Source organism: Medicago truncatula, chromosome 3 (genome assembly GCF_003473485.1).
Source record: "Medicago truncatula cultivar Jemalong A17 chromosome 3, MtrunA17r5.0-ANR, whole genome shotgun sequence".
In the NCBI taxonomy this organism is placed as follows: domain Eukaryota; kingdom Viridiplantae; phylum Streptophyta; class Magnoliopsida; order Fabales; family Fabaceae; genus Medicago; species Medicago truncatula.
In genome coordinates, this window is record NC_053044.1 from 28,686,063 (window position 1) to 28,709,201 (window position 23,139).

The 23,139-nt window shown below is 33.0% G+C and overlaps 3 protein-coding genes across 5 annotated transcripts; 1 reads left to right on the forward strand and 2 right to left on the reverse strand.

Moving 5' to 3' along the window:
• Window positions 1–1,626: 1,626 nt before the first annotated feature.
• LOC25490854 (kunitz-type trypsin inhibitor-like 2 protein) lies at window positions 1,627–2,342 on the reverse strand. Its single transcript, XM_013604760.3, has one exon. It carries the CDS (start codon window positions 2,340–2,342, stop codon window positions 1,704–1,706), a length of 639 nt encoding a protein of 212 aa, XP_013460214.1. The 3' UTR covers window positions 1,627–1,703.
• Window positions 2,343–9,077: 6,735 nt separating this feature from the next.
• On the reverse strand, window positions 9,078–13,438 carry LOC25490856 (nudC domain-containing protein 2). Of its 3 annotated transcripts, XM_024779852.2 has the most exons (5): window positions 13,205–13,438; window positions 12,972–13,120; window positions 12,832–12,880; window positions 11,554–11,696; window positions 9,078–9,465 (listed from the first exon to the last, which is right to left on the reverse strand). In XM_024779852.2, the coding sequence occupies exons 1-5, from the start codon at window positions 13,251–13,253 to the stop codon at window positions 9,379–9,381; spliced, it is 477 nt and encodes a 158-aa protein (XP_024635620.1). In that variant the 5' UTR covers window positions 13,254–13,438; the 3' UTR covers window positions 9,078–9,378. The 3 variants fall into 3 exon arrangements, with proteins under 3 accessions (XP_024635620.1, XP_024635618.1, XP_024635619.1); XM_024779850.2 differs by lacking the exons at window positions 11,554–11,696; window positions 12,832–12,880; window positions 12,972–13,120; window positions 13,205–13,438 and adding an exon at window positions 10,122–11,541; XM_024779851.2 differs by lacking the exons at window positions 11,554–11,696; window positions 12,832–12,880; window positions 12,972–13,120; window positions 13,205–13,438 and adding an exon at window positions 10,239–11,539.
• Window positions 13,439–21,128: 7,690 nt separating this feature from the next.
• Window positions 21,129–23,121, forward strand: LOC25490858 (3-oxo-Delta(4,5)-steroid 5-beta-reductase). The gene has a single exon (XM_013604764.3). The coding sequence runs from the start codon at window positions 21,528–21,530 to the stop codon at window positions 22,659–22,661; it is 1,134 nt and encodes a 377-aa protein (XP_013460218.2). The 5' UTR covers window positions 21,129–21,527; the 3' UTR covers window positions 22,662–23,121.
• The last annotated feature ends 18 nt before the right edge of the window (window positions 23,122–23,139 follow it).

Sequence of the window (23,139 nt, forward strand, 5' to 3'; positions counted from 1 at the left end):
TGTGTTTTGAGGAAATAGACACTCATAACCATTTATTTATTTCCGATAGGCAATTGCAGTTTGGAATTTAATTTAAATTTAAATTTGTTGGATGGCAACCTTAAGGATGGAGTACAGAAGTGACGTCACTTAGTGTGTTAGCTACTATTTGATGCAACTGGTTGGAGACGAACGATATTATATTTAATGGAAAAGTGGCAAATTTGATGAAGTAGCTGATAAAATTAAAAGGATGTCTTGGACTTGGTTCAATAGTAGAGAAGGTAGAAATAAAAAATTTGTTTTTCCATATTGGTGGAATATATTATTTTGTCTACAAAGCTATGAATCCTATTTTTTTTTTTTTATATACTCATTACCAAATTTGCTTATAAGAAAAGAAAAAAAAAAATACGAATACATGTTTACACATTCATAGCATAGTGTAATGAGTCAAAGAGTTGAAAGGGGCAATATAGAAAATGTGAACGTCGAACTCTTATAAATAAGAGAAAGCCAAGGGAAAAAGGCATGTGTCATAATCTTCTTCTTTTCTATCTCCATTCTCATTCTGAATTATATCTGATTCTTGTTTCTTTATTGTACTCATTCAAACTTGTACTTTGGTTATGAAACTTATTTTACTTCTGTAGTTGAAGGTCTCTTACACATAGGCCTCGTTTGGATAAACAACTTATATAGATGCTTATAGCATTATGACTTATAACATTAGAGCTTACATCATAAGCTCTTATATTTGATAAGCTATTTATGTTTGGATATGTACACTAAAAAGTACTTACATAAATTGAAGTGTTTGGATGTGACATTACATAAGCAATTATCGAATTTTAAATATTTTTAATTTAACAAAAAAAATCAAAAAATCGAACCACAATTATCAAGATTTTTTTGATAAAAAATCAAGATGTAAAAAACAATATTATAATATATTAATTATAATTATATATAAGAAAAAGTTAACATTAGATAAGTATATAGTTACGTAACAAAAAAAAAATTCATATAAGAAAAATATTAATATTCAATTTCATTTTGTTACGTAACAAAAAAATAATAAAAATCTTCCTTCAAAAAAAAAAATAATCTTTGTTACGTGTGTTAATTTAGTAAGATAAGTATATAACAATTTTGTTACTCATGCACCGCTAAAGATAACTAACATTATAATTAAAATATATGTTTTGAAAAACTGGATTCAGAGAGAATCGAAGGAGGTTGCATAAATTCATAAGCTCCTTGTTAAGCAGGAGGGTAAGCTGAAAATTTAGGCTTATTAAAATATGGCATAAGCAGCTTATGAAACTATGATAAGCTATTTTTATTTATTTACCCAAACACCTTTAAAAAGACTTATGGGAATAGATAAACCCACATAAGCTCAAAATAAGTCAATCCAAACGGGGCCATAGTATAAGTTTTCATAGGGTTTTAAAATGAAGTTAATAAACGGCAAGAGTAATCTTGCTTGGGTAAGAGTTATCCATGCATTCTTATTGATAAAACAAGTACAAATGTTATTGGAGAACTTATCACATACTCTCTCTCATTATATTTGTAAGTAAAAAATAATTTTTTAGGTTCATTGAATAATCAATGTATTTAACATATATATTAGTTATTCAATAAATTTAAAAAGTCGTTTATTTTTCTTATAAATGTGATCAGATGGAGTAATTACACTTGCTTAGATATTTTATTATTCAAACTACAGAATTTCTAGTGGCATCACCAGCATCAAATAACACAAATTCAAAGGGAGCACTGACATCATCCATAGGAAGGATCAAACGTCTTCCATTCACATCATCAATCTTCACAATATCATAACAAGAACCAGGTGGGATAGTATAGGTTGGACAAAATACAAACTTGTACCCCAAACCATGTTTCTGAATGTTAAACTTCCCAGTTAGGATTTCAGATTCTTGATGATCTTCATCACCACCAATACCTATCCATGCAGGCCAACCAGCAACTATAGCCCAAATAGAGGATTCAACACACTGAGGCTTCTCTACAAATGAAATATTGAGTGTAGTTCCTGTAAAGATTATACCAGGGCTTATTCCTGGTATGATAAATTTCACTTGTAGGCCATTCACAACCTCAGAATAATCTTGAAATACTGCAACTGGACATGTTGAGCTTTCTGTATCATGACCAAGCTTTACTCCACCACCTGCTGCTCCAAAGATAGGTGGCATGAGATAGTATCTCCCACCAGGGAAAATAGGGTTTCCATTTGTGTCCACTACTACTTGTTCATCAACTAGTGTACTAAAGGCTAATGAAAATACAAAGAGAAGAAGAAAAGAGAAGGTAAGTAGTGAAGGCTTCATTGTTGGTTTGCAATTGATACCACTAACTTCTATTAATTTATAGAGTTTTGGCTTGGAGATTATTTTGAATAATAAATCATTTATGTTTATCTAGATTTTAAGATATAAATGCTTATCGTGGAGTTTTGTTGATACATATGCTCATCATCTAATTATTTAATTCTATGTCATTTTTATATTTAATATTTTAAAGTAATTATTAAATTTAAATTAGTTTTGCATACCAGGTATCGAGACTCAACAAAACTTGAGGATATCAGTTTTTTCTTCTTCCTGGTTTTAACGGCCTAAGGGCATGTGTTTAAGATTCTTGATTTTTTATTTTTATTTTTTTAAGTTTTAGGGCTCGTTTGTTTACGATTCTTATAAAGAAATTCTTGGTGATTTAATAATGTTTATGTGTAAAAAAAAATTGATCTTAGGTGAGAACAATTGAGTGGCAACGGCGACAGAGAATGTTCCGGTGTGACGGTAACGGCTTCCGGCACGACGGTGATGATTCTTCGCGGTGGGGCGTAAGGTGCCTGCAGACACGTTAGCACTCTGACCTCAAGTCAGTAATCAAACTGAGAAAGAGTGTGTAAGAAGAGTTGAAAAAAGTGATGTGTACCTTAAAGGTGAAGCAAGTTCACCCTTATATAGGCGCACGTTGATCATAACCGTCTCCGGGTTATGCGGCGTGTGATTAGGAACGGTGTAGGACACGTGTTGGATGATCCTCGCTCGGGGGCGCGCTCTTGTGTGGGGTGGTGCATGCAAGCTGGTGTGCTCCCTTAGATGCAAAGTCTTAAGGTGGTTCCAGTCCGGTCACATGTTAACGTACGATTGGTCTTCTGACCGGTCTAGAACAAAATTATTTCGATATAAATAATTAAGGGGTTATTTTTTTGGATTTTAAGAAAAGTATGTTATTTTGTGTTTGTTTAAAATTATAAGCAAAGATTTTGTATTGCTCCTTTCAATAAAAATAATTTTCCTAAAAAAGTAATCTAAGTAGCTTTTCATTTTCAGCATAAAATTTATCTTTAACAAAATGATTTCAAAAATAAATATAGCACCAACATATAAAGATAATTAAGGACCTGTTTGCTTAAGATTATTCAAAAATCATTTTTATTGTTTTAGTTATGTTCATGAATAAGTTTTTTTTTTTTTTTTTTTTTTTTAAATCGTTTTGTTAAGGAAAAAAACATTCTTATGATGAAAATCAAAAGTTACTTAGATTAGCTTTTGAACAAACACAAAATAACATACTTAATTTTCTTAAGAATCTGTAAAGTATGTATATCAAATCAAAATGATTTTATAAAAAATAAAAAAAAATGTCATGAGTTTGAATCTAACTCTAGAAATAGTGATTTGGTTCAAACAAATAAACACATAACTAAAATATCGAAAATGATTTTTAAGGATGTTAAACAATGTGCCAAATTGGATTTTTTTTTTTGAGGGAACCAAATTGGATGTTGAAATTAAGTTAAGATCAAGAACGTAGCTAAGTTTCAATTTTCGAGTTACTTTATATCAAAGGTAGCTCAACTTGGGAGTTAAATATCCTAATCGTACGTAATAAAATGGTGTTATGTACTATGAATATTACAAAAAACAAACATGTAGAACACATGTTAGAAAATAAAAAAATGAAGTTGGTAAAACAAAATGAACTCATTGTAATTGGTTAATAAAAAATTGTCCTCCATGGCCGGCCGGCTACATGATAATGTGTTAATGATTTAATGTTCTCTTGTGTACTTCTTTTTAGTCTATGGGTCCCTCCAAGGGGATGACGTAAGACCCTCAAATTAATTTGTCCTTATGTCGGATATCAAGTTTTTTTTTAAATGATATTATGTGATCACTCTCAAATCAATATCTTCTACTTGACTTATATTTATGATGATGATTAATGCACTTTTTATTTTTTTATTGAATCAAATGACGATTAATGCACTAATAATACTTAATAGAGATAATTTGTTACAATCTTTGTAAGTATAACTCAGCTGATATAAACATTGCAATATGCAGGTTCAGAGTTTAAACTTAGGAGTAAAAAAAAATAAAAATTCATTTGTTAAAATTATTACTCTTTTTTTATTCATAGTTTTTTCTTTTTTTTTTTATATAAAAAATTTACAAAATAATTATGTGTGATAATTTACTAGAGAGTAAAGTAGAGCATTTGGATTACCACATTTTTTTTACGGAAGGATTACCATGTTATAGGTACAAGATTTTCATATTTGGATTTTCTTTTCTTAAAAAAAAAAATATATTTGGATTTTCTTTGTACCTAAGAGTTAGAGATCACACCCCTAACCACCTATTTAACAAGTATAAGTCTCTTACCACTTAAATCAACCATAAACAAATGTTCTTTATTAGGCCAACAAGATAAGATCACATGTTTATCATTTGAATCTTTCTTTTTTCATTTAATATTTTCCCAGGTCCATAACAACTTCTCCTTAATTAAATTATTCTTGATTTGTCATATTTTTTATGGAATCCTTTTTTGTCATTTCCATCGTACTTTTCTTCATAATTAAAAATGTTTCTCAATTTCTCATCTTCAATCATAAACTAAGGGCGAATCCAACAAATTTAAGTAGTGAGGACAATATATATTTGTAGCATTACATATTAAATATAAATACAGTCTCCAATTTAATCTTTAAATTACATAAATATAATAAATAGTTCTGTAAAAAAATAAAATAAATAGTCTTTGAAATATATAAAATTCATCCCTATCAAAAAAATGTCAATATACATCAATCCTCGTTATTAAGTAGGTAGAGACTAAATTGAAGAATTTTCATATACTTTTAAAATTAAATTGACGGATATCATATACTTTATAGACGGTTTATTATTATATTTTTAGTCAAAAAAATAAACTACTTATTATATTTATATAGTTTTAGGATTAAATTGTTAATGTTAACTTAGAAACTAAATTTACGATTTATTACACAAAATTTACGATTTATTAAAATCACAATGAATCCTATCCGGCACAAGGAATGAACTAGGAGTCATAAAGTAGCAACATACAAAGGAAAATAAAAGTTGTACCAAAACCCTTACTCAACATATATAAAAGAAAAAAACCTTAACCAATGTCACAAGCTGCCACAAAAACAACTTCCACCACCTACATTCTGCTGCTCGCACACAACCCCCAAACAACAACGTCAAGAACCAACACAACAACCAATAACCTTTGAAAAACAACCGGTAAGTATAACGATTGAAACAACGACAACCACCTTCGCCACAAAAACAATTGATGTCATCTTAACGAATCCACCTTTACAACAACAACCAGCTCAACAACAAAATCCACCTTCACAACAGCAACATCATCAATCCACATCGACAAACCACTAGATAATAGAGTAGTCGAACCGGATGAAAAGGTTCTGATCGAAACCAACCGTTGAAGACCCACCGACACCTCCTCACACCACAAAAAAATGTGGCCTACATCACCACCTTACACCACCATCACCTCCTCCACATAGATATGGATCGGAAGGAAACAACCACCACGCATAAACACCAGATAACTTGTGTTTTTCTAACAGCCGCAAACTCAACATCCGCAAGGAAGAAGATCACAAAACCCCCAACACAGTAATTTAAAAATTGTTAGATTTAAAAAAGAAAAGTAAACCCTTCCCTCTCTCCCCCTCTTAAACTCTCCATCCAAACACCCCCTAAGAGTGCAATTTTGCTAGATTTAAGGTGATCAATATAAAGAGTATATTCAGTATGCAATTTCATTCTTCTTAGGTTGAATCATTTTCTGTGTCATATGAAGCGGTGTCTGGACAAGCTATTAACTTAGGTTGAATCATTACAAAAGTCTGAATTTTTTTTCAGGAAAATTACCTCAGAGATGGATAGGCAATCAAAAATGTACTTCAGGTATCCGAAAGCATGGGAACTGGAAAGTATTTAGGTATGTCATCCATGATAGGACGAAATAAGAGAGCAACTTTCGGTTATTTGAGAGATAGGGTGTGGTGGAAAATACAACAATGGTCTAGAAAACATCTCTCGAAAGCAGGAAGAGAGGTCTTGATCAAATCAGTGGCACAATCAATTCCCACATATTGCATGACCACTTTCTTACTGCCAGCGACGTTGGGAGAGGAGATTCAAAGAATGATTAATTCTTTTTGGTGGGGATCAAATAGGAGGCAAGGTAAAGGTATCAATTGGCTTTCTTGGGACAAATTAACAATGCGTAAGGAGTATGGAGGCATGGGTAGACACTTGTTTGGTTTTAATTTGGCTATGCTAGGGAAGCAAGGGTGAAAGCTTTTAACTCACCCAGATACTATTGTTACTCGGATTTACAAAACTAGATATTTTCCAATAACTAATTTTTTGGTGGCTCGTCTATGCCATAACCCAAGTTTTATTTGGCGTAGTATCTTTGCTTCACATATGTTAGTCAGAGGTGGCCAAAGGTGGAGGGTTGGAAATGGGAAGAGTATCTCAATTTGGAATGATCCTTCGTTGAGAACATTCAACAATTCTTACATCTCAACCGCGACAGTACATGGAACTGAGCATTGGAAGGTGGCTGATATGATGAATGTGCAGGGTACTAGTTGGAATTGGGGAATAGTAATAATAAGGGGTACTATACGGTGAAGTCAGCCTATAGATATGCAATGGAAAGTCTAATTGATAATGAGGCGTACTGAGTACCGAGAGAGTGGATGGAACTGTGGAATTTACAAGTGCCATAGCGGGTAAAAGTGTTTCTTTGGCGCGTACTCAGGGGTGTCCTACCAACGCGTATGCGGCTGCAAGATAGGGGAGTGTCGTGTACGGATAGCTGCCTCATTGCGAGACTAATTATGAAAATGATTGGCACGTGTTTATTGGCTGTGAGGCTGCAAAACAAGTGTGGCAAGTAGCTGGGCTATGGGATATAATAATGGAAGCTGTTGCTGTTTCTAATTTTGCTGAATGTATTTTTCAGTTATTATGCAGGTGTTCTAAACAGAAGTGCCACGACATTGCAATGATATTATGGTGCTTGTGGCGTCGACGAAACGATAAGGTGTGGGAGGGAGAAATGAAAGATGTGCAGATGGCTGTGTATTTAGCGCGAGAGGTTCTTAAGCAGTGGCAGGTTGTTCAAGAGAAAACAGTTCAGCAAAAACAGGTTGCGACAGATGCAGAATTATACAGAGGAAGATTATGTCAAATGCAATATTGATGCTACAATTTTCGGTGAACAACGCTGTTTTGGTTTTGGTATGTGTATTAGGAATTCTCGAGGTCATTTTATAAAAGCGTTATCTAAGTGGTATGAAGGTACTCCTCCACCATTGGAAGCAGAAGCGTTGGGTTTAAGAGATGCTATTTTATGGCTTGGTCAAATGGCTCTGCCAAAAGTGCATATTGAGCTAGATTGCAAGCTAGTGGTTGACAGCATTGTTGATGGATCTATTAACTAGTCTGAATTTGGGAATATCATGGCTACTTGTAGAGGTCTGTTATATCATTTTCCAAACTTTAAGATAAATTATGTAAGGAGACAAGCAAATTGTGTCGCCCATAGTTTAGCAAGGGCATCAAAATTGTATGCTCGTCACCGAGTCTTTCATTTGATTCCATCTTGTATTGAAACTATTGTGATGAATGAAATAATATAAGTTACTTTTGGTAAAAAAAAAAAAAAAAAAACATATAACCATGTGTGTGTTGTGTGCAATGACTTTTACATATTGACCTGTCCCTTTGATAACTTATTATGACTCTGGTCCCTATATGTAGTCACTTACCTAAGTTACTACCATTTCAGTCTTAAACATTGGTATTAGTCGCACTAAAACTAACCGTATTCTCCCTAAAAAAATAGGGAATAAACTAACCGTATTCTAAGGCAATATCAGAACATCAAAACATAAAACTAGACAATAAATCAACAGTACAGACTATTAACCATTAACTACCAACCAATGACACTAAACTAGTAAACCGATAACTTTAAAAGTCAGTGACATAGCAAGGCAACAGTCTCTTCAAATTTAGGGTTTTAATGAATTTTTTAAGATAGATTAACTGAAAACACAAAAATAAAGAAAAGGAAAAACAAAACAAAAATTGTTCATGAAAGAAGAAGAGGGAAGAATGCAAAGGAGAAAAGGGGAGAAAAGAGTTTTCGAAAAAAATTATAGAGTTTACCATTGGAGGGAGACTTTCATTTTAGACCCCAAAATTGGGCATATGACATGATAACCCCATCAACAAGTCCACTTGGAGTTGAACAGGGCGTTTAGTGGCCATATCAGCAGTTGAGACTGTGTCAGGTCAAGAGATTATAAATAGACTAACTTGAGTACTCGAAGTTATTTTAAATTTGTGACCTTAGATACTAATTTGAGACCGCCTATATAGTCAAAGACCAATTTGGTGATTTCCTCCTAAACACACCCTTACATATTTCTACAACCATTTACATAACTTGGAATGGAAAGGAAAAAAAAACATGTGATTTTCTCTTCAAAGAGTGTAACCAACATGCAGTTGATCCAAATGGTAAGGGGCTTTGACACCTCATGAGTTTGATTCCTGAGGCTTGGCATAAGGTGAAAACTCAGTTGAGAGGGGAGAATCCCCACTCCCCCGCTTTAAAATCAATGCCTAGGAGCAAATTTAAAAGATGGCATTCATAAAGAACGCAGGCCAAACAATGTTCCATACAAGTTTTATCTGGCTAAGTGATCCATAAGACTTCAAATCAAAATAGGTAATACCTCAGTCTAGAATAATGACATCTCACTAAAATGCCTTTTTTATATACATATCTAACTTTAAATGCTAACAAGGGCAATCGAAAGATTAACATACCAGAGGATGCCAAAAGTCTGTTGTTATTAGTGTGTGTTAAGATTGCTTTTTAATTTAATTAAATGGCATCAAACAAGGAAGATATCAAAGGGATTACACAGCTTATTACTCTGATTATCATCTTACAGCAGGCAAATACAAACTCTTGGGGCAGAGATCAATCTGATCGAATTCCACCCATGAAGGTCCTCGGATCAGGACAGTTTCCACTAAATTGAGCTTGTGAAAAATCAAAACCCGGGTTCTGCAAAAGGCACAACATAATCAATAGAAATAGTAGATAGAGGCATAACAAATATCCAACTTCTAACCCATAGAATATAATGTGATTAATGGTTACTATGGTAATCTAACACAAGTTATATCTGTTGCTACAGACAGTTATTAACTTCACCATTGAATATGAATCCAGCCAAATAGACTGACTAATTCAGAAGCAACTATTGTAAATTTGTAATTTAACATCAAAAAGACTTTTTTTTTGGTTGGGGGAGGGTCAAAATCTAGCAATAATTCACCTCAAAAGGAGAATAATTCCAGTGGTGTGCAAAACAAAATGATAATAATACATCAATTCGGAATTTCCATTATCAAGAAAGTTAGAAATTATTAATATCCAATTAGTTATAGTGAAATTATCTGTCAAGTACAAGGACTTCCTTCATATGAGCATGGCAAATTGGTCAACACAACCCATGCTAATAATATTCAAAAAAAGTTGACAACTGTAGGTGAGAAGAAACAAACAATAAATGGGAGCAGATCAACTTGCCAAACTGCACAAAGTGTAGGTAATCTTTAATATTAAGCAGAATTTCCATCTTAACATCACCCGTGTCTACCCACAGCCACATTAAAAGAAAGAAAAAACAAGTAAAAGTGACTCGAGAGATTAGAAACCTATGGTTACTGTAGAGAATGAGTGTCCTCTGACAAAAGGCTAAACATAGCTACATCCTTAACTATCCCTTTGACATATGAATACTTTCTGAGTATACCCTCCCTAAGGAACCCAACCTTTTCCAAGACCCTCTGAGAAGCTTGATTCTCCATAGAAACAAAAGCTTGTATCCTAACCAAATCAGGGATATCCTTGAAAACTTGTGATACAGCAACTTTCACTGCTTGGGTGCATATACCTTGACCCCAATAGTTAGCAGCTAAAGCATAGCCAATCTCAGCCCTGCACCTATCATCATCATCACCAGATCCAGCTGGAGAAATTGATATGAATCCGATAGTTTGATTGTCAATGCATATGGATCGAGTCCAAGGGTGAGGAATGCACACATCTTGAATGTAACACAAAGCTTGTTCTCTTGAAACAAAACTTTTCCGTCTAGTATAGTTTGTCACTCTATCATCACCTACTACTAACATGAAATCGTCCACGTCACTCAATTCGAATGGCCGCAGGGTGATTCTTGACAAGTTCATCGCCATAGCTAGTATACTGAATGAATCCAATCAACCAATCATGTATTTCTTTCTACTCTGTTTAGAAGAGAGAACTACTTTATTTATTCGTTTTTTTTACTGGAACTACCATATTTATTAAAATAATGTATTAATAAAATGGAGTACAGGACAAACAATAAAAGAAAACAATAGGCGGAATCTTGTACATAATATAATTGGGTTAGTTGGACAGTATTTTGTATTGGCTCACTGCGCCCATGTTGCCTTGCCTGTCACCTCACCATATAATTGATTATTAGTGTATGATATCCTTATCTTGATTATATATGGACCACAAATATAGTTTGTCTTTTTTTTTTTAAGATATAGTTTATGTCGAATAAATCATTTAATAATTTACATATGATTATGTTAAACTATTACTAAGGCCATTGTATACAACCAACCCAGTTATTATATACTATAGAGGAACTTAAATTATCAGCAAGGAACTAAATTCAACCAAATTCAGACACACCCCTTCATATCATGACCAAGTCCATTGAATTATCAGATCCCTTTCTCATCTCAATATTATACAAATTTTAAGTAAAAGCTAATAATATCAACAATTAAAAAAAACAGTGAATTCATTTGTAACAGCCTTGACGGTTTAAAATATAAAGTACAATTCAATATCACAATAAAAGAAACTTTGTTTCCTCGTGTCTTGATCAAGTTTGTTGAAAAAAAAGGGGTATAAAATATGGATATCATCCCTAACGAACAGGGTTGAAGTTAAACAAAAGAGTATCAGAATCAAGTTTCAGACAACGGATGTTGAGAAGCATATACTAAAGACATCATAAAATGCAAATTGATCAACTTCTGAATCCCATCACACAAAAAATATTACATTGAAAGTAAATCTTACCTCTTCTTGAAATCTCTGAAGCATGAGGCGTTTCTGTTCAAGATCGGTAGAGTAAGCATCCAACTGACCTTGACCTAATATGGGAGAAGGCCATGTTTGACCCTTGTCTCTCTTATTCAAAGTTATATGCATTATGTCGTCCTCTGCAGTTCAAGTTCGAAAATCAGAATCAATCAGCGAACAGAACTTTTTTTTGAGAAGGCAAATAATATTACTAACAACTACACTAAGTACAAGGTGTACAAAGAGTAGATAAAAGGATTACAGCGAACTAGTTCAGGACCATTGCAACATTAATCACCACCTAAACCTTAAATACACAAAGCTTCCTAATCACCACCTGTTTCCTTTTCCACACTAAACAAAGTAACAGAGCTTTCTAGATTTTGATAACACATAATACTACTGAAAATCGATTGTACCAAGCAAGATCACTCCCAACGCACCACAAGACTGGACCTCAATCACCAAAAACCTGTTCATATGCTGCAAAATTCTGCAGGTTATGCCTCAGAAGATTGCAAGCCTCGCCTCATTAGTTCACAGTGCTAAATTCTGCAGTTTACATCCAATCCAAACCACCTCAAGGATACAAAGGTAGACCACAGGCATATCAAGTAAAGTTATGAACTTAAAATTACAGAAGAGGAACGCCAGAATCTCTCTAGCACTCGAGAGAATAATTCAGTTCCAAACAAAGAAAGCTTAGCACCAACATTGATCTTCAATCTGATATAAATCCTAAAACCATTCCAATACACCTCTACAAATTTTCTCAGAACAGAAACGCTAAATCCAGCCTCCAAGTTCACAACGCTCTAACATTTACACTATTAAACAATTTGATCCCGTTTCCAAATTCCAACCAACTATTTGTCGCTTACCACCCCCAAACAACTCAGTGGATCCTCAAGCTGCTGATTTATTTCATAAATGAAATCCTCTTGATTTGGTTTTAAGAACCTTCCAAGATAGAATCTTTGTCCAGCAAACAACTTTCTCCCAATCAAAACCTTTCTAAGAAAAAACCAATGAACTAAACTTAACAAAACCCAAATTTTTTTGGTGGTGTCCGGGTTCGAACCCCAGACCTTGCATATATTATGCATTGTCCTTACAAACTGAGTTAAGCTCATGGGGACTAACCAAACCCAAATTAATCCTGTCCAATTAATTCCAAACCCAAACTAATCATATTATTTCATTTTAAATTTTATTCATAACACAAAAACAGTCACAAATATGAATATATTAGTTAAAGCAAAAACTTTTACATACCTAAAGTCCAAAAAGAAGAATCTGTCTTCACCGGAGAAGTAAGATCATGCTGAAAAATCAAATCAAATCACACACATCAGCAACAATTATGACATATTATGCAACAAAAAAAATGAAAGCAAAAAGGAAAATAGGGTTACATTGAGAAATGGAGGATTGCCTTTGATACCAAGTTCAATATGCTTGGACTGAATCGTACAGTAAAATAGCTTGGAATGAACATTTGGAGGAAGATTGATGTAAATATTGACCTCATCTAAAGTTTGATCCCATTCGAACACTTTTTGACCTAAATTGAAGAAGAATGAGTTTGTTTGTTTGATTGAATAGAAATGGAATGGAATGAAAATGGAAAGATGGAAAAGAAAAGTACCGTTGTGGAGGAATATGTGACGCTTTTCTGGTGCCAATTTTTCTGCCATTTTTGTAAACTCGTCTTTGATTTCTTCTTCTTCTGTGTTTGGTTCTTCGCAGTTGTTCTTCTTTTGCACTGTTTCCTTTGTTCTGAGAAAGAAGCGCGTAGTGTTTTTCCGGTAAACAATGCTTCTTTTCAACTTGTAATATCAACCCTTGGTTTTTGTTTTTTTCCACGTGTCAGACATCTATGTATTCAACAGGTAGAACTGGAGGCATCTTAAATAGTGGTGCATTCCTATTGATTCTCGAAACATCTTATATTCGGGTGAAGATCCTCTCCATTTGACAAATGAAGAAATGGAGAAACATATAAATGGAGAGGATCCTAATCCCTTATATTCTATTTAATTTAACAAGATCCACAAGTTTTATTCCATTTATTTTTATTTTTATTTTTAATCGACAAATATTATTAAACATCATCCCCGCAAGACCCAAGATATAAACAAAACAATATACAAATGGTGCCGCATATAGACGGTACACCATAACCCCAAATCAAAACCAAAATAAAAACCTCATCCGAACACCGAAAACCTGATGCAATAGCTAATAAACATCACCACCTAAAATAGACTCATTCAGAAAAAGTGTTTTGGTTAGTTTAAAAACATACCAAAGTTTAAAACATTTATGAGATGCATATGCAAGTAAAATTCTTATGGCCTCCAATCTAGCAATTGGGGCATAAGTTTCATCATAATCAATCACTTCTTGTTGATTGTATCCTTGTGCCACTAATCTGGCTTTCTGTCGAATAACTTTGTCTTCTTCATCTAGTTTGTTTCTAAAAACCCATCTTGTTCCAATGACTGATTGATCGTGAGGAGCTAGAACAAGTGTCCATACTTCATTTTTGTCAAATTGTGATAATTCTTATTCCATAGCTTCTATCCATGAATTATCAACAATTGCTTCTTTTATGGATTTTGGTTCTATTTGAGAGATCATTGCCATATCGCCATTTTGAAAAGATCTTATTGTTCTCACTCCATCTATTGTTTGTCCAATAATTTGATCTTGTGGATGATAATCAATTGTTCTCCAAAATTTTGGAGGACTTTGAGAAGGTTCTTCATCTAAAGATCTTTGATTTGAGTTTTCAGGATTCGAATTATTCTGAGCTTCAACTTCTTCTTCATCAATGATTTTTCTTTGAGCTTCAATCTCTTCAAATTCATCAAATTTGGTATGCATGCTTTCCTCTAGAATTCTTGTTCTCAAGTTATATACTATGTAGGCTTTTGATGTGGAAAACATTGCCTTGTCTGATTTTGAGTCAAACTTTCCCAACACATTTTTATTGTTCAAAATGTAACAATAACATTCAAAGATATGAAAGTATGAAATGTTTAGCTTTCTTCCTTTCCAGAGTTCATACGGGGTTTTGTTTAAAACTTTTCTTATTGAAACTCTGTTCAAGATATAGCAAGAGGTATTTATTTCTTCTGCCCAAAAATATTTTTCAACATTTGATTCATTTAAAATAGTTCTTGCAATTTCTTGCAACGTCCTATTTTTCCTTTCTACAACACCATTTTGTTGAGGTGTTCTAGGACAAGAAAAATTATGAGAAATTCCATTTTCATTAAAGAAGTGTTCAAAAGAAGAGTTTTCAAATTCTCCCCCATGGTCACTTCTTACATAAATGATATTGGTTTCTTTCTCATTTGGGACTTGTTTGCAAAAATTTTTGAAAGCTTCATAAGAGTCATTTTTGTGTTTTAAAAATAAAACTCAAGTGAATATGGAGAAATCATCAACAATTACAAAGCCATATCTTTTTTCACCAAGACTTTCTATTGAGATAGGTCCAAATAAATCTATGTGTAGTAGTTCAAGGGGTCTTTTTGTTGAAATAAAATCTTCTGGAAGAAAACTACTTTTGACTTGTTTTCCTTTGACACATGCTTCACAAATTTTGTCCTTCTCAAAATTGATCTTAGGAAGTCCTCTTACTAGATCAAGTTTTGATATTTTTGAAATGGTTTCAATACTTATATGTCCAGCCCTTTTGTGCCAAATCCATTTGTCTTTTTCAAGAGATATTAAACAGGATTCAACAGGGAGTTCATCTAAGTATAAAACATAAACATTTTTATTTCTTGATCCGGTAAATAAGATTTTTCCTGAAGATTCTTGTCTTACTTCGCATGTGTGAGGTTTGAATGTCACTTCAAAACCACTGTCACACAATTGACTGATGATGATCAAGTTGTGTTTTAAACCTTCTACATATTGAACATTTTCAATTTTTGCAGAATTTATCTTACCAATAACACCTTTACCTTTAATACGAGCTTGTTCATTATTACCAAACGTTACTAGGCCTCCTTCTTTTTCAATGAAGGATAGGAAACTTTGTTTGTCTCCAGTCATATGTTTTGAGCATCCACTATCCCAGTGCCAGGGCCTTTTCTTGATTGTCATGTGACATTCCTGCTGTAGAAGTTAGTAGTGTCTTGGGTACCCATATCTTTTTGGGTCCTTGATGGTTAGTGTTATTTATAGGAAACCCTTTTTTGTGAAATTTAACAAAGTTTGGTTTGTAAATAACTCTTGTTTTTCGTAAAGCTTGTTCTTTCTTTTTCCTAAAGCAAAAAGGTTCAAGATTTCCATATTTTTCACAATATGTACATTTATACTTCTCTTTTATTTTTTCAGGAATAAAGAGATTTTTATAAAGTTTATGCTTATGATTTGTTTTAAAACCTATGCAAGTTTTATCAAAAGCATTTTTTTGTGCTTCCATGATTTTTTGAAAGGTTTCAGTAGATTTTACAAAGTTTGTGATGTCATTTTTTAATTGATTAACATTCTTCTTTAAAATACTGTTTTCATTTTTTGATTCATCTTCTTCTATCTTTTCAAGGATTTCCTTTGGTTGGGAATTTTGAAAAGTTTTAAGAAGATTTTCCAAGATTTCTTTTTCCTTTTTAAATTTAATATTGTCATCTCTTAACTTTTCACAAGTTTGTTCAAGAATTTGAGAATTGTGAAAAAGGTTATCAAAAAGATATCCAGTTTTTTCGTCAGATGAGCAAGGTTCAGTATTTACCTCATGATCATCTGTATTTGCCATTAGGCATAAGTTTGATTGTTCATCTTCATTTGTTGGTTCTTCTTCTTTACCCCACGTGGTCAGGAAGGATTTTTAATTTGACTGATAGTTGTTTGGTTTCTTTTAATTTGTGGACATTCAGATTTGTAATGTCCCATTTCGTAGCAACGATAGCAAACAACTTGACTTTTGTCAACTTTTGTTTTTGAGTTTTCTTTTCTTGTTGGGAAGTTTCTTTTGTTTTGATTGCTTCTTTGTATCATTCTTTGAAGTTTTCTAGTAAGCAGAATGATTTGATCTTGATTGTCTTCTTCATCAAACTCTTGTTGATTTTCAAGAGTTGTTTCTTCTTCTTGATTTGTTTTGAATGCAATCATTTTACTTTTGTTTGAGGATTTTCCCTCTTGTAAAAGAACTTCATGAGCTTTTAGAGATCCAATGAGATCTTCTAATCTGAGTTTAGTCAGATCTTTTGCTTCTGTTCTAGCAGTTACAATATGTCTCCAAAACTTTGGAAGACATCTTAGATTTTTTTTTACTCTTTCATGAACAGTGAAGTTCTTTTCAAGTGAGCGCAATTCATTCATAATGATGGTGAGCCTTCCATACATTTCATATATGGTTTTGGTTTTCTTCATTTCGAATAGTTCAAATTTACGTACACCAATGTCAATCCTTGTCTCTTTCACATGGCTAGTACCTTCATGATGTATTTTTAGTGTATCCCAATTTTTTTTGGCATTTTTGTATTCTTGTAATATATCAAATTCTTCCTTGCTCAAAGCCATCGTTAGAAATAATTTAGCTTTAAAGTTTAATAGAACACATTTAGTTTCTTCTTCTGACCAATCTTCTTTTTTCTTGACATTTTGATCTTCATCATATGGAATGTAATTTCCATCTTCTATTATGGACCACATGTGATTATCTTGTGATTGTAGGAATAGTTCCATTTTATCTTTTCAATAGTAGTAGTCTGCTCCCTCAAATAGGGGTGGTCTGGTTGAGGATCCTCCTTCAGACATGAACTTGACATTAGACATTTTTGTTTTTTCTGGATTTTTATCTCGTACACTATTAAGTGCTCAAACCTGAGAGGCAGAGCTCTGATACCAATTGAAGTAAAATAATATCACAAGAAAAGGGGGTTTGAATTGTGATCTAATAAAAATTACCAAATAAAAATTCTCAAGTATATACTTGGATTAGGTTAGTGCGTTAGTTAACAAAACAATAATATTGTGAAGTGTGTGATATTGTTTAAAATAAAAGAGATAGGAAAAGAGAAAATCACACACAAGAAGTTATCTTGGTTCCCCCAATGTGGGTTAGTCCAGTTCCCACAATACTGTGAGATTTTCCAATATGTAGTTGAGTATTAACTATATCTTAAATATGCCTTTTTTCTTAGATCACTTCATACAATTTCTTTCTTTTCACCCCTTGGGCTTTACACTAGTTTCACTCACTAGCTTTTTACAAACAACAATCATTAAACAATTTTAGCGATTCTTTTCAATATCTTTGCTTTTGATTTACAATTTTTTTTGCCTTTGTAAAGAACTCAAGTAAAAAGAGTTGCTGCTGGATTTTTGCTATTGCACACAATGAAAGAGCCTTTGAGGTATTCTCGATGCTTTGAAAATCAAGTATGATGATATTTGCTTAATGACTCAATGCCTTTTCTCTTTTGCAAGCCCTTGTATTTATAGATGAATGGAGTCCCTTGCTGTTGTAATAAACACACGCCCCTGAAGGTAAAATAGGGAGAGGAAAGTTTTCTAACTCATCAAAGTGAAAAACTCTTGTGAAAAATTGTTTGGCAGATTGTTCTCGAAATTATGAGAACGTTGTCAAAAATCTACTTGGACAACTTGCAATAAAGTGTGACCATGCATATTTCTTGTTTGCTAGTTGGTAACCAAGATTGCTTTTGTTGGGCTGTCATACTCTCAACCCTTGGAGAGAAAGGAAACAAGTACAAGTGATTGTATTTTATCTATTCCTTTTAGCTTGATGTGTTGTTCATTTCTCATTGGCTCTTGTACTTCATTCTTGTTGTGTTGTCTAATGCTAATGGATTCCTTTTTGTTTTCTCATAGGATCTATATTTATTTATTTATTTTCATTCCTTTGAAGGTATATCATAATAAATATGTTCCTTTTATAGCATAGAACTCTTGATCCTTTTGTTCCATATTTCCACAAAGATTCTTGACACATAAATTCTTAAATACCAAGATCTTCTAATTTGTCTTTGATTGAGCTGACTTTGGCGTGGTATATCAAGAGAGTCATGATGAGCTTTGTTATGAGAATGTTCTTGAAAACATTTGCTTGCTTTGTAACCTATCTTTAATATTCACTCAAGAACACATGTTAAATAACAAATAATCTCAGAATTCTCTTAATATAATTTAAATATTTTGTTATCATTAAAACAATTTAAAAGGGATTTTTGGAATTTATCTCAACAAATTACTCCCTATGCAAGTGGAGTTGGAAGCATCATGTATGACATGGTTCGTAGTAGGCCGAACTTTTCCTATGCGGTTAGCATTGTTAGTCTGTTTATGGCAAATCTGAATCAAGTGCATTAGCATGATTCAAAGTTGTTATTGAGATGCTTGAACGGGTAACTGGAATTTAGTTTTAAATACACATGAATAACTCAAGAGAAAGGCGCTTTGGAGGGGTGTGTGGATGTGTACTATGCGTGCAATGTCGACATTAGAAACTCAAGCGGGGTACATTTCCCTTATTGAAGTGGTCAAGGAAACCATATTGATGAAATGGATGATTAATGAGCTAGAAATTTCTCAAGAGTGTGTGAAGATACATTCATATAGTCAAAGTGTTATTCACTTCACTTGGCTAATCATGATAGAACAAAACATATTGACATTCACTTTAACTTTGCTAGAGACATGATATAATCGAGCGAAATTATGGTCGAAAAAAGTTGTTTCGGAAGAAAATCGGGTGGATGTGTCCACCAAGTCACTGCCTATGTCAATGTTTAAGTATTGTTTGGATTTGATCAACTTTGTTGAAGAGTGATCCATTGATGGGGAGAGAAGCAAAATGGTTGCTGGTTAATTGGCATCACCATCTTTTTAAAGGCAAATTAGAGGATTGTTGTTGTGCCTTAAAATCTCATCAAGCAATTGTGTTGAAAGCTTGGAAGTGGTTCAACATTGTTAAAATCGTGAGGTGATTGCACTGGATCGCGAGACGATTGTTCAAAGCTTTTTTCGAGCCGTTTGATCCTAGAAAAATTGTGAGGCGAATTTTGTAATGGTCGAAAATCACGAGGCATAGGCTATAGATTATGGGGGAAATTTACTCGTATTTTGAGAGGCCAAAAGATGGAAGTTTTAGAGAAATCATAGTCTAAGAGTTTAGTTCTTTTGAGTAAGATTCTTGGATTGGGAAACGCTTTTCATACACCTTTGGTAGTTGAAATTTCATTAGAGAAAGGATCAAAATTTTTTTTTTTTTTTTTTTTTTTTTTTTTTATCTTAGGATCTTTTATGTGAGTTGAGTGACTTGGAAAATGAGTATATATTAGGGATTGTTTTTTGTGAGCTCTTGGATATAATTTCAGGTAACCTGTTTATATTACTCATTTCATAGCGGGTTGAAGAGTTGTTTTTTCCCAACATAGGTCATATTTTATAGCGGGTTAAAGAGTTGTTCTTCCCCCTAGACATAAATCATATTGAATCGAACTGGATAAACATCAATGTGATTCCTATATTCACTTAACTTTGTTCTCTGATTATGCTTATGAATTTGTTTTGCACTTAATTACTAGGTCTGTTTATTATTTGAGACTAATTATTAGTTACAGTCAATCTTTGTTCCACACATCTAAATTTATTAATGTGATTGAAGTTCAAATTCTCAGCATAGCAAACCATTCTTTGTTGTCATCCTAATCCGTGAACCCCAGACATGCCAATGATGCCTTGACCAATAATATTAGTTAGTAATAATAGAAGTATACTCCCCTTCTACCGACTTGTGCAACAGAAAGAATCTTTGACAATTTAAATAGTAGATCAAAACGTGTAGTATATGATATATAAATTGCATATCAACGAAGTACTAATAGGAGAATAATCGCATCCAACTAACTACTTGTCTAATACGTACCTAATCACATATCTAACTAACAACTAACTATGTAAACTAACAACCAACTAAACCTAAACGATATTAAACTATTGTGATGTTCAAAACTCTTTTCATTGCCAAAAGACTAAAGTGTTTTAATTTCATACTCTAAACAATATATCATAAAATAATGGTATCCTCCTTTCCATTTTATTTTCTTAGAATGAAGACTTATTTTAATCACAAAGAAAAAAAAATGCCAAAATCACTTTGATTTCTCATAAAGATAAAATTAACTTTTAACACATGAGAAAAATAAGGAACAACTTGGTCCATACTTAAACTGCCGTTAGAAAATAGACAATTAAATTCCCGATAATAATTAAAAGGGTTTTTCCAACATGTGCAAATCTGCACATATTAAGAAGTTTAAAAAAGTAAGACCGAATAAGAAAAATATACACAAATGTGTGTGCAAGTTGAAATAAATAAGATCTAATAAAATGAGCTAGTTATTTTATTGTGGTGAATCAAAGTTTGAATTTCAATAAAGGGTACCATTTTAGTTATCGACGCCTCCTTAGAAGATGTTGACTTCACTATCTCTATCGATACATAGTGAACCTACAAATAAAGTAATAGATATAAATAGGTTGCTTGTAATTAGTTGTAACCACAGCGCCAACATTGCAACGGCCAAGGAGCACAAGCTGCCGGTTGAGTTTGGAACTCAAAAAAACTCCTTATGCCTACAACTATCTCCAATAACAAATTGGGTTTTGGTTAATTTTATTAAAGTACATATTTGTAACCATTTTGTATAACTCAATAAAATAACAAACTCATGTCTCTTATTTCAACAACAACTAGCATCAATCCTACTTTGAATATTCAACTTAAACCATAAGTTTCATGCTACATATAACTATATGCCAGCCCAGAAACACTCCTCAAAAGAAGTGCATTAATAGTCAAATTGTATAGTTCACATTATTGTAACACACCAAATTCAAAATACAGATAATGAGGCACCATATTCATTCATTTATTCACTCCTATATAAATAGTTCAACACTCATTAGCATTCATATCACCCCTTATGAAAATGGAAGCTACAAAGGAGAAAAATAATGTTGCCATAATCTTTGGGGTCACCGGACTTGTTGGGAGAGAGTTAGCTAAAAAACTAGTTTTAGAATCTTCTTGGAAAGTTTATGGTATAGCTAGAAATAATCAAGAGACACAACCAAACATCCTTTCAAGCCCTAATTACAATTTCATCTCTTGTGATTTGCTTAACCCTTTAGAAACTCAAAAGAAGCTATCTTCATTACAAGATGTGACACATGCATTTTGGGTCACATGGGCTAGCCAATTTCCATTAGACACACAAGAGAGTTGTGACCAAAACAAAGCCATGATGTCAAATGCTTTGGATTCTTTGCTCACAAATGCAAAGAATCTAAAACATGTTTCACTTCAAACAGGTACAAAGCACTATATATCACTTCAAGCTCCTTTTGATGAACAAAAGAAATTGTATTATTACAATGAAGAATTTCCAAGAGTGAGTAGAGGCTCAAATTTCTACTATGCATTGGAGGATTTGCTTATGGAGAAATTAAATGGTAAGATTCATTGGTCAGTGCATAGGCCTGGTTTAATATTAGGAAATTCAATTAGATCATTTTATAATTTTATGGGTAGTTTGTGTGTTTATGGGTCTATTTGTAAACATTTGAAGATCCCTTTTGTGTTTGGTGGAACAAAAAAGTGTTGGGAGGAGCCTTACATCGATGGATCTGATGCTAGGCTTGTAGCTGATCAACATATTTGGTCAACTACAAAAAGTGCTATAGTTTCTAATAATGGACAAGCTTTTAATTCAATTAATGGCCCAAGTTTTACTTGGAAGGAAATTTGGCCAATTGTTGGGAAAAAACTAGGGGTTATAGTTCCTCAAGAAATGTTTGTGGAAAATTTTTGGTATTCAAAAGCTATGATTGAGAAGCAACAAGTTTGGCAAGAGATTGTGGAAGAAAATGGGTTGGTTCAAACAAAAATTGAAAATTTAGCTAGTTGGGAATTTTTAGATGCTTTATTTAGATTCCCTATTAAACTTATGGGGAGTAGAGATAAAGTTGATGATCTTGGTTTTGGAGCAAGGTATAGGACATTGAATTCAATATTGTATTGGATTGATTGTATGAGAGATGAGAAGGTGATTCCTTAATTTAGAGTTTTTTTTTTCGCATCAGTTTCCGATCCACTAATGGTGAGCGACTAATCCAACTCATACGTAGAAGCATGTACACTAGCCAAACATTGTTCCCCTAGTAATAGAACCCGGTATTCCCTATGTACGTCCTTGAAAGGAGCTCTTTGCCTCCTTAATTAGAGTCTTGTTGCAACATATTTGACTTTTGATTTGGAGTGTTGATATTAGAAATTTATGGAGCACCACAAAATGGGCTTTTTCATAAATAAATTAGTGGCAACGTGTTTTTGCATGTGCTTGTTAAAATTTCCCTTTATTGTTCCTTAGTTTTCTATAGTTTCTATAATTTAATAATAATGTATATACCTTCTTTTGCACGTCATTGTTCCCTTGTATGTGACTTAATTTTGTCTATAAGTGGAGGAATGGTTTTGTGTTCTCCATGCATTAGCAATAATAAAATATTTGGCAACCACTTCCCACAAATTCTAAT

Bases quoted from the DNA above. Each gene is read 5' to 3' on its own strand.
- LOC25490858 (XM_013604764.3), top strand. From the start codon at position 21,528: ATGAAAATGGAAGCTACAAAGGAGAAAAATAATGTTGCCATAATCTTT.
- LOC25490854 (XM_013604760.3), bottom strand. From the start codon at position 2,342: ATGAAGCCTTCACTACTTACCTTCTCTTTTCTTCTTCTCTTTGTATTT.
- LOC25490856 (XM_024779850.2), bottom strand. From the start codon at position 10,664: ATGGCGATGAACTTGTCAAGAATCACCCTGCGGCCATTCGAATTGAGT.